Below are 15,419 nucleotides of genomic sequence, written 5' to 3' on the forward strand. Positions count from 1 at the left end.
GTCAAAGCCTCAGTCCAAGGACCATCGCCACTTGAAGCCCGAATAATGATAATCCCAAGCAGCATCAAAAACGCATCAAACTGTTAGGGCGACACCGCCACCGACACACGACAAAGTCATCAGCAGAAATATTTACTCGGGGTCGCCGGGGCCATGGTGTTGACATTATCCGCAGCTGATTTATTATCGCCCAGCGTGCTGACACTTCAGTGCTGGCAGAAACAATAGAGTTGCCTCGACGCCTTTGTTTTTGGCACCCACAAAAGGATCCAAATCTGTAAGCCCGCGGCATTAAAGTATTTCATGAGTTTTGCCAACTCCTGCAGACACTCATACCTCTAATTATGTGCTTACCTTGGAAGTTCTCAGATAAAAACGATTTGAAATATTAACCACTCTGATTCAAATTTCTGCTTTAAATACATAGCGTTCTGTAAATATTTCGTAAAAAGAGTACTTTGGGTTGATGAAATCACAGTGCCTGGCTGATATGAGCAATTAAAGTTATTTGCCAATTCAACTGGTTATTTTTCTCAATTATTTGGCTCCCAGTGCAGTGCTTTGTATATCATTTGGGGATATTAAAACCATATATTAGCAGCAGAACACGAATATGTGTATGCCAGTTCCAGGAAACATGCAATAATATTCACTTTAAATGAGTTGTGCTTTTGTTGGCACCCCGTGTTCCAATTATTTGCCGCTATCTCGGATCGGTTTATATCCCCATTATTAGGTTGGGGCTCACGTGCGGACTGTAATTCACTACGGCGGGTTGGCACCTGGGCAAGTCGACCTTGCCATCCCAATCCCTATACCATCCCATTCCACCCCCTCTGTGCGTGTGTGTTTGTATCTTATTGTTATGGTTATTATTATTTAAATTCCTTTGTGAGCCTGTCGAGCATTATTACCGGCTTCCCGACTGTCTTGACTAAAGTCGACATCCTGCCAACGTGCTTAGCATAAGATACGCAAATGCGTCAGGACCTCCTTCACTGCCCGCCCACTCGTTTCTAATCTCCCTCCCCCCTTGGCTTAGATTTTCCAAGAACCGAGATTTTCCCATCGGCCTGACACTGCGTTGGCAATTATCCGACAGGACCCGGCCAAATTGAATTGCAAGTGGCCGTCTTAAGTGCTCGTTATCATTTTCCAAACTGCGTCTGGCTAGTAAACTTTGGCTATTATGGCGGCCGTGGTAATTGCGGTGCAAAATCTGAAAATCAATGCAAATCAGGCTCGCAAAATGGGCTTATATATATATTCGCACACTAAAAGCATTTCGGATTTCTCATCATCATTTATTTGCACAATCGTTGAATTTGTTTAAATTAGTTTCGATTACGTATTTGCTAAGACTATACAATATTAAAGCTAGTCTAGGTCTACATGAATTTTATTATTATTCGGCAAAGGAGATACTAAGTCATTGGTTTTTATCAGATTTTTTTTTTATGAATATTAACTGCTGAATTTAATGAGCATAAAGTTGATTTGAAAACTGCGAGAAGTTTTATAATTTATTATATTAATTTTTATTTATTTGTTCGTGTTCCATCATATAATTCAAAATTATAAGTTAGTATCCCCTTTCCTGGACTTCAATTGAAATCTAAATCTCTTTGGTTTTCGTTTATGCTTGGCATACTAGATCGTAAGTATATACAGAACTCTTAAAAGTATTTACACAGTATATTGGGTATTACATATTTTAGGGGCCAAGGAGCAATAAAAATAATTCATTTGTGAACACCTGAAAATGTCTTTTTCTTTTGTTGTTTATTATTGTTGCATTTGCTGTTAAATTGAGCTACTTGAGTTTTTTTTCGGGCGACTAAATAATGCTGGCGAACTTTTGAGCTGACTGAACTTTGAGCGGCATTTTTAAAACTTTCTGACAAGTTGACAGATTGTCCGGCCTTTTTTGTATATTTAGACCCAAAGAACACCAGTTTCCGGGAAAGTGTGAGGCAAATCGAAAAGTTCGGAAAACCCAAATCAGCCAAAGAAAAGGAAAACCATTCATCAAGTTCGGCCGAGAAATGCGTCGTAAAGGATATTTAATTAAAGGCAGCTAAAGTTTACGCTAATAAATAAAACTTCGGACAAAGGCCAGTAGAAAGTGAAACGATATTGGGTTTGGCAAAGTTTCGATGACTAATTTAGTGCGAAATTGATACAAATTCAATTCATTGAGCCAGGGAAATGATGGAAAAACGCCAGGAAAACCATATTAAACTCTCAGTCTAAGAAACTATTTTCTTCAGCCTGGTCGCAACTGAAACTAACTTTCTTAACAGCTATATCAACGAGTGAAGTTCTGGAGGAGTAGTAGAGAAATTGGGAAAGGAAACATTCAACGCTTATCACAAAGTAACGCAACGCTTGGAGCGCTTAGTTGATGCCTTCTGTACAAACTAGTACTTAGTAGTACAGACTAGCACTTAGTAGTACAAACTAGTACTAAGTAGCACAAACTAGTACTTAGTAGATACAACTACGGTCAAAATATAGCATTCTGCGGGGACTTAAGCCTTTTTGAAATTGTTTACATCTAATTTAGAAAGCTACGTTCACCTTTTATAATAGAATTATTAATTAGCCAAAAAAAGTTTATATCCCTTTGGTAATAAATTAAAAAAAAAAATTATTTTGTAAAAGTGTAATTATAATTCATTTTTAAAAGTAAAGAAGATTAAATTTTAAATTATTTAAATAAACGTAGTTATTTTTGTATCATAAATTAGAAAGATTGGAAATCATATCTCCATTAAAATCCAAATGTTACACTTAGCTAAATTCAACGAAATCCTTACTAGTATTTTGACCACAGCTGTTTGTTACACCCTATTTCCGTGTCTATTTATATTTACATGACTAGTGCACTAAGTCCACCCCTTCCCAGTGACCCATTCGAATCGTATTCACTTGGACACAGTCTCAGAATCCGGAGGAGACGTGTCCCAGTTTTTTGCTGTCCGGCAGGGTCCAGTCGTAACCAATTGAAGTATTGTTATTGGTGGTCGAGTTGGTGGTGGATGCGGATCTCTGCATTTCGCGGGCGGGAAAGTAGACCACTGGACCAGGCGATGGAGCTCTATTCCGCTTGATCTTGACCAGGCCGGGTGAGCCAGAGACCTGGGTAAGTCGCACATTGTTGAGCGAATTATTGCCACCGCCACCAACGCATCCCCCGACTCCTGGTCCGCCGGTGGCCACCAGGTAAGTGGTGGTGCTCCGCTGGGTGCCGTGCCGTGAGAAGCGGCCGGAGGATCGGTGGTTCAGAGTTCCATCGCCGTTGTTCGATATGGAACTCTCGTAGTGGATGAGATCCGGTTGGTCACGACTCAGGCGGCGCTTGAAAAAAATGAGTAAAAAAATGCGCTTGAACTTTTCGCCAAAGATGATGTATATGAGAAAGTTGACGCTGCTATTGATGGTGATCAGTAGATTGGAGATCTTCGTTATCTTATGATCGATGGTGCTGTAGAAGGCCTCGGATATATTGAGCACCAGCGGCAGAAAGTTGAGCATAAAGAACACTATCACCACGCACAGCAGCATTGTGGCCAAGCCGATCTCCCGTTTTTCTGATCTGGATAACCTTTGGCGCTCCCTGTTAGCCCGCTTCACCTGCCTGTATATCAGGCAATTTAGTATGGCCAGGGTGAGAAAGGGTATAATATAGTTTACGATCAGGTAGCACCAGTGTATGTAGATGTTGATGTACGCCTCCGATCTTCTCAGTCTCGAAGGTCTCACGCAGTGAAGTATTACATCCTTGCCCGGTTCGGGATAGGTGATAGTCAGGACCTCCCAAAATCTGGGCATATTGTAGGCCAACGAGAAGCACACACACACTATGAAGTATATTTTAGCTCTGCCATAAGTGCAGAGTGCCCTCGCCTTCAAGGGATGACAAACGGCCACATATCTCTCTAAGGTCACCGTAAATGTCATATATATACTAGCTGTCTGGGCTATCATGCCTATGGGGAATACCGCCGGCGATATAAACGGATATACGTAGTTATAGTAGCCGAAGAAGTGACCCGTGTAAGGATATATGCTGGGTATGCCAAACAGTAGTATCGACGTGATAATCAGCACCGTATCGCAGCGTGCCAAGCCAGTGAGTAAGTAGTTAATGCTGGATCTCATCTGCGGTCGGGAGAGGATTATCATGGAGATTATGTTGCCCAGGATACCGAGGACACCAACGATATTTATGAGCACTCCGCACACCCAGAACTCAATACGATTGTTCTCCAGCAGCGGATTGTACACATCCTCGCAGATTCGCGTCCAATTCGGTTCTGGATCCAGGCCCAAGTCGTCGTAGTGGGGATATTGCAGATCCGTTTGCACCTCCGTGTGATTGAGTACGATCTGCAGAGTGGATTGACTGTGGTTTTGCGGGAACAGATCGTAGCGCACCGTTGGTCCCTCGGTGGCCATCGCACTGGCCAGGAACTCATCGTCGCTGATGGGTCCACCGTAGTCGTAATCCGTGGGCGGTGGTGGCATCACACCCGGCGAGGGTAGCTCCAAGCGGAGCAGGAGCCGCGCAACCGCTGCACCACTCATCGCTGCCGGAGTCAAGTGACCCACTTTAGTGTCCTACTCGAATCCTGGGCATAGCATTGGGGCAGCCAACGTGCAACTTTCGCACGAACATCAATTCTGCGGCCACAGGTCGGGTACTTATTGTGGCACGGTTCACAGGACACGAGCACCTGATGACGATGTCCTTTGTCCTGGCTTCCACCCGGCGCCGTCGGCACTTTAAGCTGCAAAATAGGAAATGAAAAATGGAAGGTCATTTTAAACAAGGTTGCTAGCTGAGCACTGAAAAAAATACTTAGGATGAGGTTATTTATAAGAAAAAGAAATCCTCAAAAATTTTATGAAATGTGAACTTAAATGAATACCATTTGTATCTATGTAATTTGCACCTGAGTTGTATCATTAAAGTATTATCGTATGGAATAAGGAATAATAAAAGAAGTAATTCTTCCATTATTAAGAATACTTTTTAACAGTAACAAAATTATTTGAAATTATAGTACCCATATTTTTAGTAACATTTGTTTCCAGTGTGTTTGTGAAAGGTAACTTAGGTTATATCGATTAACAACAAGAAGCCTTTCCTCTGTGCCCCCCAAACAAACTTATTTGCTTGGCTGTCGGAGGGGAACTAAGTAAGATATATGTATTCTTTCCGGAGACCCAAAACATTTTCTGTGCTCATTATAAATGCCTTTGGTGTCAATTGCTAGCCTCTTGCTGCTGCTGTTTAAAAGGAAGCCTAATTGATGCCTGCTTTTACAGGTAAATTTGTAACAATTAGTTCTATAATTAGAACAAGGTTATTACGTTTCATTTGATGATTTGCCCATTGGTTGTGCTCTTGGCTCCGTCTGGAGTTTAATTTTCTGAAAATTAACTACACAAAGTTGCAGAAGAATGAGCGCGGTAAGATCTCCTTTTGGAATATCTTATAACCATTTTCTAAAAGAAGATTCCAGTAAGTGAGAGAGGAATGTGAACATTTAAAGGGAAATTCAAATACACAGCCACGTTCAATGCCAATATTTTTAGTTTGGACTAAGTATTATCAGCTCTTGGATACTGCAAAACATATAACGTTTATTCACGCATTTATCGATCATATAAAAATTATCTGCTCATAAATACAATAAAGTTGTTGGTATCAGTGTGTCAGTTTTGATACCACATATACATATATTTAAATGTAACAAACACAGGCCGTAATCTCCATTATAAGGGTCAACAAAAACCAGCAGCACATTAGTCTGAATTATTTTCGTGTCCCGAAAAGGATTGCCCCTAATTGCCATTGAAATTGGTTTCTGCTGAATACAGTGTGTCGTTTTCTATTGGCCATTATCCTTTAATGAAGGTCCTGTGTTTGTCACACTCTAATGATTTAATTCACTTTATTTGTTCTCGGCCCTTATCGAACTGGCTGGCAACAAGTGTGTCCACTAAATCATTTATGGGTTTCGGGCCGCACTAAATACGTCGTTGCCACGTGTAAATATCACGAATTCCCACACCGCCGCGCCCATTGAATGTCACATTTTTGACACATCAATCAAGCTTAAGTGGCCAAAAACCGAAATCGGAAATCACCCACACACCCGCGGAACCATTTGGCCAACAAACAAAGGCACAGATACACCAAGAATGGGGCCAAAATGCTAGCGAAGACTGATAGCCCATCCAGTGGCCAAGCAAATCAGTCAAACCACACGCCCATATAATATTGTATCTTTAACAGGGAACTGACAAAAAAACAAAGTTGATTCCATAAAATTGCATTGAATACATTGAACACTTATGATTTACATTTTAGATTCATTATAAGACAAATTCCAATTTTAAATAGATGCTATAAAACAGGAACCCTAGCACGCTAACATGAAATATATTTTTAAAAAGTGTTTTTTATTATATTAAATTCCTTTTCCCTCAGTGGCCATAAGCAGGACTTCTGTGCATAATGAAATCAATATAGATTCCCATGCCGAAAGCGATTGTGAATCACTGCTGACGTAATTTACGACCAGGTTAGTGAAACAAAGAGTACGGCAATTGCTGTTACTGATTATATGATACATGTAATTGTGGCCCTGGGTGTTTGGGTGTTTGTGATGTCTGTTGTCGTGCTCAGTTAACCGCAGAGTGCAGAAAACCATAATGACTGTGGTGCTGGGGATGAATGGAGGGCAAAGGGCGCACACGTTGCGTATGCGTGATATTTGGTGAATTTGCATTTGTTATCTCTGTGCAGCAGCAGCATTTTGATTAACTGAAATGTCCGCTGCAGTTGTTTGCATGTTAAGTGGTCAGCGTTTTGTGGTCACTGGAATGCAGGTGTCGCTGAGCACTGACCCATCCACCTCCAACCACCTCCATTGGTTTTCATTGTTTCGACCCTGGGCTCCTAATGCGATTATCTCAATTAGAGGCGAGAATTGAAGTGCTTTCGGTTGACTTTCTCCTACGCCAGCAGCAGCAGTAGCAGCAACTGTCCAGGCAATTATAAGGCCAATTATCTTTAATGCCTCTGACCCTTTTTGCCGCTTCTGACGACCAGCACGTGTCCTGTTTTAGTTGCCCTGCCTCCGTGTAACTCACACATTTACTTTTTACGGCACCGACATTGGTAAATCGCCCACACGACCAGCACCGAAATGGCTTTTTTCCCAGTTTCACCAAAAGCAAAAAAAAAATGTCGATCCTAGCCAGCAATTTTTCCTCACAGCTGGCTGTATGGCGGCATTTTTGGTATTCGGAATGCCTGGCCATTTGCTTTTTGTCACACGGAGAAAGGAAAACAGAGGCTTTTCAGTTTCACTGCCATTTGGTCTTTGTTACTGTGGTAGGCGTTTTTTTTATCGGCTTTTGTTGTTTCACATGTTCTCCGGAAAAACAAACGACATCAAAGAGCGTTTTGAGGAGGATGAGTACTCTCCAATGTCCTGTCGATATTTTTGGAATACCTTAATTAGGCATAAATTGCCAACCAAAAATGCTGACAATATAATTTAAGATGGCAAAAAGCTGCTTTATTTCTTATTTAAGTTAATTAATTTGTACTATTCTGTGGTGTTTTTTATTAGGTTCGAATATATTCCAGTACAGCACACATTAAAACGAAGCGAAACAAATAAATTTCGATTCCACAGAAAAGAACAATTGGCAGTTTGGGTAAAGTGGTTCTTACAGCCTTCTGAATGGCTGAAACAACCATAAACACAGCTCGGATTACGCGGCTTAACCACTGAAAGCTGACTGAAATCTACATGCCAGCCATCCGAAAAAACTTTAAACCCTTAAGCTGCCTCAAAAAAAAAAAAATAACAAAAAGAACTAAGCCCAGTTGTGTGAACTTTGACTGAGCCCTGCGATTTTTGCAGTTATGGTATAATCGGTTTTTCCAGTTTTTCCATTTTCACTTTCAAGTGCTGGCAGTGCGGCTCGTAATGCTAATTGCATTTTTAAGTGCTAAAGCAATTAAATCAAATGTGCATAATTGAGTGGGATTTTATTTACAGCCGTGTGTTATGGCCAAATCAATGCCAGGTTAAATAGAACAGACACGTCGCATCCTTTCACTTTTCACGTTGAGCGACAAATAGTTTCAATTAATGTTGCATTCTGTGAACGACATTAAGCTTAATTATTCTAAAAGCAATTTGCATATGGAATGCTTCTTGGCCATCCGTTTTCCTTTTTGTTCTCCCATTTCTCTAGTTTTCCTTTGTTGGATTTTCATGAGTGCAGTTGGCTTGGTGTGGAAAATCCATGTTTAGTTTGGGATGGGATTTTTGGCATGTGCTGGGCAGATTTGTATTTCCTATTCAAGTGGGTTGATTGAAACGGATTCGAATATGATATTGATAGTTTAACAGGTGGTAACTATTAATTAAGCTCGTTACGAATTTGGGGCATAAATATCTTGACTGTTCAATTAATCAAGCAAATTGTAAGCATTACGGTAATTTGGCTGCTTTCATGTTTAATTAAATATAATTTGTTTGCCAATAATTTACTGCTTACAATAATAACAATTAAGTAAGTTATTTCAAATATAACACACATGGTGGAATGCTCACTAAAAATACACAAGATTTATTACTTCAACGTGTACTAAGCATTCTAACAATAAAATAAGAAATAAGAGAAAAACCTCTCATAAAAAACCCCTATAAATCGACACCATACGTCTTGCCATATTTCATTCGACGGCAGGCATTTTTGCCGAATTTATTTAATTAAGCAGCTTAAGTATATTAACTTATGGTTGCCTTCCACTTCTCCATTGTGATTCCGTGTGCCAGTGGAATTCGTTCAAAATACATATAAACATCTAGCATTGGATTTAGTGTTTTCTGAACGCAAAACTTATAGAACCGCGAGTGCTTAGCCGCATGTTGAGCATATAAAGCCAAATAAAAAATATAACATATAAAAGTCAAAGAATCTGGTTCTCTGGCGGCATGAAATGAAAACACACAAAATTATAATTATTATATTTCGCAGCGAAAGAGAGAAAAGCGAGCTCTTTGCGATTTATTTTTAGTTGACAGTTTCAAGGCTTTTGCTCTCGACAATCTGGCAGACGGAACCAAAAGGAAAGCGCTAAGAAATACAAAAATGCGACTTTTCTCCCAACCAGGGATGCCGCGAATGTCCAGCCCGGTTTTGTTTGGTTTGCATATTTTTGTTGCAATTTCGGTTTTAATGACCATCCACTCGGGCTCTTGGGGATTCCAAAAAGCATTCAGCCAGCTCTTCTAATTGCCGGAACTCGCACAATTTGATTGCTCAATGGCCAGGTGCCGAATGCTCGCCATAGAACAACTGATTTATGCCCCAACGCCTTCTTCTTTGTTACTCTCCAGCACAGGAAAAAAAATTTAGATTTCACTTTAAATTAACAGAAATATACTTGGAAAATGAATGTTGTGATTTTCTTGAGAAGATTAATAGTTCTAAAGTCTATGTTTTCCAATAAAAAATCCAACATAAAATGTTTAGCTGTTATTGTAGTAAAAAAGTAATGTGCTTACAACTGGTGTATAAATATCTTTCCGTGTAATCTCCCATTTTTCTCTTTAATAGCCGACGCGGTTGTTTTCCTGAATGACTGCGTTTAAGGTAAATAATCGCTGCATTGTTGCCTGCACAGTGCCACGCGGCGTATACTTAATCATTGCGACATTAAGTAGCTGCGAGGGGGAAAAAGGCTCAAGATCTATTTGCCTGCAGCATTTAACCCAAGGCCAATGAAATCCAGTGCGGCTGCTATTCATTTGTCCTCCAAGAGTTCTTGCACCTTTCTCTTTGCTTTTACTTTCCAGCTGGTACGGATACAATTTTGCAACATTTAGTAAATTAATATGCACTATGTGGGCAAAGAAAGTGCATGTGAATACATTAGAGTGCCAGCACCTGTACAAATATATTAGGCCAAACTTAAGATGCATGCAAATGTACGAGCTATTTATTTAAGGCCAAAACTTCTGCCGAAACTATATTAGTACTTTTCACTGCAATCATTCCATCATCTCTTATTCGGTTTCTGCATTTAATTAAAATTAAAATCTCTAGAACTTAGTGCCTGGCATACCTGCTCAAAAGAGTCTGCAAACAAAGTTTGGCAACAAAGTAGCAAGTCAAAATGATAATTAAGTAGTTGGTAAGGCAATTAAAGCCAAAGGCATACATTAGATATAATGCTGTTTCAGCTTTATTTGTGTTTTTGCTACTATTTGAAAAAAGAGAAAAAAAATATTTTCCAAGCCTCCCCGTAAATAAAATTCAAATGAAGCAATATTAAATTTGCATTGCAACTATAATAAGAAATATAGTTACAAAAATTCAGCTTCTTGGTTACCATTATTTCGCTATTCCTACTTAAATTAAAATATATTCTCAGAAAGTTAAAATCCATGTACACAAGTAGTGCAGTGCGTAAAATGTGTTTTACTTGTTCTGTATTGTTGTAAAATGATAAAGAATTCGATGAGTGGCGGTGTAATATTTTGTATACAATAAAGAACTCTTTTCAAGATGTTTTTCTTTAGAATTCGTGTGTCACAATAAAACCGAGAAACTGACGAAGCCACTTTCAATGAAACTTTCTTGGATATCGAGTATGTTGGAGCGATTGCATCTCACGGATGACTCGTCGTCACTCAGTGGAGGCGAGTCCTTCTCCATTATTTTCCCCAGACAATAAAAATGCCTTTGTGGAATATTTTCAGTTGACAAACCACATGGGAGGTTCGCAGCGCAATAAATTAATCTTTTTAATATTCAACATGCTGCGGCTTATCGACATGGAAATCATGAGGATTTTCCACACACCCAAGGATGCTAATAAAAAAAGCCACTTGACATTTTGCTTTCATAAGGAAAACGCATGTATTATGACACACGTTTTCCGTTTTGTTTTTGTTTTCATTTCCTTTAGCTGTTGTCTTAATGGGCTTATTAAGACTTATTTGCTTACCTTGGGAATTTAATTTACAACTCGAGTGTGTGTGCAAGATATTCGCATATTCCCATTTGCATATCTTGGCGGCGAGAATGTCAACAATCAATGCCAAGGGACAGACGGCGCGATGGGGTTAATCGAAGTGGAATGGAATGATCTGCGATTCGACTTTTTTTTTCTGTTATTTTGGGCTGAGAGTTCTTGGCTTTCTCGGCGGTTTTTCTTGCGGTGAAGATAATTTAGCAATGTGTTTTCACGTTTCGCCGCCGAAAAGAAATTTCTTTGGGGAGCTTTTTATCGATGCCGCTCACTCACACACGCCACAATATATTTAATATATTTATTTATAAATTAATGAGCTGCTGGCAGCCGATTTCACTTGATTATATACTTCGGAAGACATTATTAAAACACTTTCTCCGTTTGATTTCGAATAAACAATACTTGCTTGTTATTTATTTGCTGAATATCACTCTGAACAGCACTCTCACTCTCGTTTCAGACACTCGCTCTCCCGTGTGCGTATGAGTGATATTTTTAAAATATATCTCGAAATTCGTTTTCCGAACGCTTTTTCTGCCGCGAACGCGTTGAATGCTGACTGCCAACTGTGCCGCCGAATTTTCCACTTAAGTTTTCCGGCTTGCCGCCTGGCAACAATGTTGCATGTTGCCGGCACATCAACATATTGTTTCTGGGCATGCGCCGCGGAAATGTTGCTGATTTTCCGGGCATTTTCATTCATAACGAAAAACTGGCGCCGTCATTACTGCAAGTTGCATGTTGCTGCAACACCGCCGTAACAACTGCACCCAGTGAAAGTGTCTGTCCGTCTATTTATAAGGCAGCCAAATGTCGTAAGGCGAACAATCAAGTTTTATACCCTCTATAATGACCACAACGACCCAGTTTGTGTTTGTGCAATTGGGGAACGCACAGACACCCGCATATACACTGCCCATGTCCACCGGAAATGCAGCACTAAACTTGGAGAAATTTACTCGCTGCGTGGGTGGAAATCGCTCGAGGAAATTAATTTAATGTTTATTGTTTGGGCAGCCGATGAGCAGAGTGGAGCATTGTTTTCCGCGGAAGTGGGCGAAGGATAAGCCAAGTGGTCTTCGAAAGCGCTATCTCGCAATACAACTTAAGTTTTTCCTGTCAGCAGTTGCAAGTCATTAAGGCATTCTTGTGCGATACTTTTCTCCATTTAACAACTTATCTTTGTGCAATCAAGAGACATGTCATATAACAAGTTGACAATATATACACATTTATGGATGGGATAAACTTAACTTGTTTGCTGTATATGTTTTTATTATTCCTTAATATTTATTCAAGTGCCTGATTTATTTCTTTGTGTAGCAACGACTATTTGCCCTTCAAAAACCTATTGAACTATACCAGTTTCTTGGATGACACTTTGAACTTTTGCCTTAAATGATGAACAACATCTGCTGTCAGAAATGCGTTTATCAGACTCGGCAATAAATAATCATCCTACACTCAATGTATTCATTTTCTAAGGTTTCAGTCAATGTCTACGCACTTCGGGATCGCACTAAATTAAATTTCAGCTATTCTTTTGAATATTTGCCATACAATAATTCGTTGGCTTTCCGAGGAAGCCCTCAAACTTGATCCGTTCTTGGCATGTGCCAGAGTTTTTGGGGTTGGGAGGGCAAGGAAAAAGGCGCCGAAACTTGCAAAGCTCAGTTCAGAGACAACGCGGCGGATTACGGCTCGCTGATTTATTTTCCCTTTGGGTTTTTCTTCTACATTTTCCCCGCCTGCAGCTGTCAGTACGTAGGCTTTCTACTGGCAAGACAGTCGAAATATATTTTTAATATTTTCATTTCCCAATAAGACGGCTTCCTGGCTTCCTGGCCGTCTGACAGATGATGTTTCCTTCCTTTCCGTCCCACGAACACAACAATTTCAAAGGGAAGGTGGCGTTCTCGTGGGTGGCCATGCCAATCATGACGCGGATGACGCGCCATAGAGTTTTCATTTATTTGGCTCCCGTTTGACACTTTAACCGCCAGGCGATATAAAAGTTTTCTAATGGAAACGGCGCTGACCAGCGGAACGTAACCTTTTGGGGCACTTTTAGATTAATCACCACGACATTTCCACTCGGCTTAACCTTCATGACCCGTCCCACTGCGGTCGCACTTGATTCGCACAATTACACAACAAATCCCACCGCCAAAGGACCGCCCACTGTCAACCAATTTATTGGCAGCTGCCCAGTGGCCAGAAAAAAAGGAAACTTTATATGGATTCAGTGGCAGATTTAAGCACGTAACACGCACTCAAAAAAGGGGACTCTACAGTATAACTCTGCGCAAATTACACAATAAACAAAATCATAATAAATGAAAAATGGTAGTTGTAATAATTACTATACCTATTATAATTATATGTATATGTTTTAGTGAACTATAAGTTATAGGAGATTGATTTATCAGACAAGCACTTTTAACTATGGGAAAAAGTTGTTTATTCATATTGTGCTTTGAACTTTTCTGTGTATAAATTGAACTTCCTGCTTAGCTTGCACTTCCGCTCGAAGTTGTTTTTACCACAAGACAAGGAAAATTGGAAAATTGACTTTACGGCAGAATTCACATATTTTCGCATACGGCTTTGCTTGGCGCAATTGCATAACAAGAGGCAGCTGTTGAGTATCTGAATTTTGCTTATTTGCTTTATTTTTTTGTAGGCCAAGTAGACTGAAGTTCTTGGAAATGTCTGCACTTGCGACAGCTCGTGCCAGATTCAAATTGGCTTAACGCACTTTCCACTTGCCACATTCCACTTGCAATGCAGTTTTGAGAGCCGTAGAATAAAGCACGGAGTAGAAGTTCCATAACTGCCACAGCCATGTGGCATGCAAGATGGATAACTGTAGGATTTGCTAGGGATTCCGATTCCGCATCTGCGGCTCGTGACAGGTGGAAATAGATTTGAAATTGACAATCAGTCGCGAGCTAATATATTTTGCAATTGAAATTGAAAAACAAAGGCCGAATTCGTTTTTAAAAATTGACGATGGGCATGAATATGCCTGCTGAATATGTATGCTGTGCATACACATGGAATTGAATTGAAACTTGTGCGTAATTTATTCTGTACAAGCTGGCCATCTACCAATTTAATTTGAATACAAAATGTTACACGCATAACAAAGTTTAATTTTGTTGAAGGTTGCTAAATATTTGTCAACTAAATACCGTTATTGAAATTTCTAAACTTCTCTTCTCTGAAGCAGGGTATTAATTAACTTGAAAAGTTATATTAAATAAAAAAAGAAAAGCTCTTATTCAAACTATTTTGTCTTTTAAAATCCGTTTGACTTGGTCTATTATTTCTAATTGAAAGTGGCAAGAAGGTCTTTTAACAAAGTGAAGCTTAGTAAACTGCAATGCACTTAAATATTCTGGTGCTTGACATTTACATAAACTGTAGAGTAGTCTCTGCTAAGCGGTTTACCTTTGACCTCCTGGTAAAAGGCAGTCACTCCACCCACTTTTGATTGAGCACCCGTTTCAACGTGGTTATCAGTGGGGTTTTTTCCAAAATATCCTTCCGCAGGACCTGAGCCTTGCCAAGTGCTCCATCATAGTCGGTGCTCAGGAGGCAGGACTCCAAGCCCGAGGATGACTCATCCAATCCGCAGTGACCTTTCCACATGGCTGCCACTTGAAAGCTGGGGGTAATAAATTCAAATCGAAATCAAATACAATAAAAACTTGGCACATCAACCGAACTTGTCGCCGCAAAAATAATGACTAAAAAATGAAAAAACCATCTGGCTGACTACTAGTCCCAAATTAAATGTCTAACTATAAATGCAGATACATGGGGTCTGCCATAAAGTGCCGACTATCATAAACAATAACACAGCAAATAAATAACGCATTTGCTGTTATAAATCCTCCATGCGACTCCATGTCCTTTGTGCTGCTGCAAATGGCGGCCATTTGCATAAATGAGGGACCAAGGAGCAGCTACGTCATTGTTTGCAGTGCGTCTGAAAAGTTTTCGCCACCTCCACGAGTACAAAAGTATGTTACAGAAGGTTCCCATTTTAGTTTTATCTCGACGACGCCATCGCCCAAACTCCCGACATTAGCACTAATATGCATAAATATGTCTGCGCAAGGTATGTAGGTATAATTTTTATGTTTATAACATCCCCCAGGACATTTTGAATGTAATACAAGCGACGACGGGGATGTGGGCTCTGGGTTTTGAGTTACCCTGTTATGTTTAAACCTTAAAATTGAATTAAATCGTTTACATTTAAATCAATTGGTTTGGATAATTTTTAGATTTGTGGTAATAGTGTACCTTACTTTACTTCAAATGTAGCATTTTT

At 39.8% G+C, this 15,419-nt stretch overlaps 1 protein-coding gene across 1 annotated transcript; it reads right to left on the reverse strand.

Moving 5' to 3' along the window:
* Window positions 1-1,283: 1,283 nt before the first annotated feature.
* Window positions 1,284-11,639, reverse strand: LOC6533451 (FMRFamide receptor). The gene is made up of 2 exons (XM_002094126.3): window positions 11,051-11,639; window positions 1,284-4,793 (listed from the first exon to the last, which is right to left on the reverse strand). The coding sequence occupies exon 2, from the start codon at window positions 4,588-4,590 to the stop codon at window positions 2,944-2,946; it is 1,647 nt and encodes a 548-aa protein (XP_002094162.1). The 5' UTR covers window positions 4,591-4,793; window positions 11,051-11,639; the 3' UTR covers window positions 1,284-2,943.
* Window positions 11,640-15,419: the final 3,780 nt, after the last annotated feature.

This window comes from Drosophila yakuba, chromosome 3L, assembly GCF_016746365.2.
Source record: "Drosophila yakuba strain Tai18E2 chromosome 3L, Prin_Dyak_Tai18E2_2.1, whole genome shotgun sequence".
Lineage (NCBI taxonomy): Eukaryota > Metazoa > Arthropoda > Insecta > Diptera > Drosophilidae > Drosophila > Drosophila yakuba.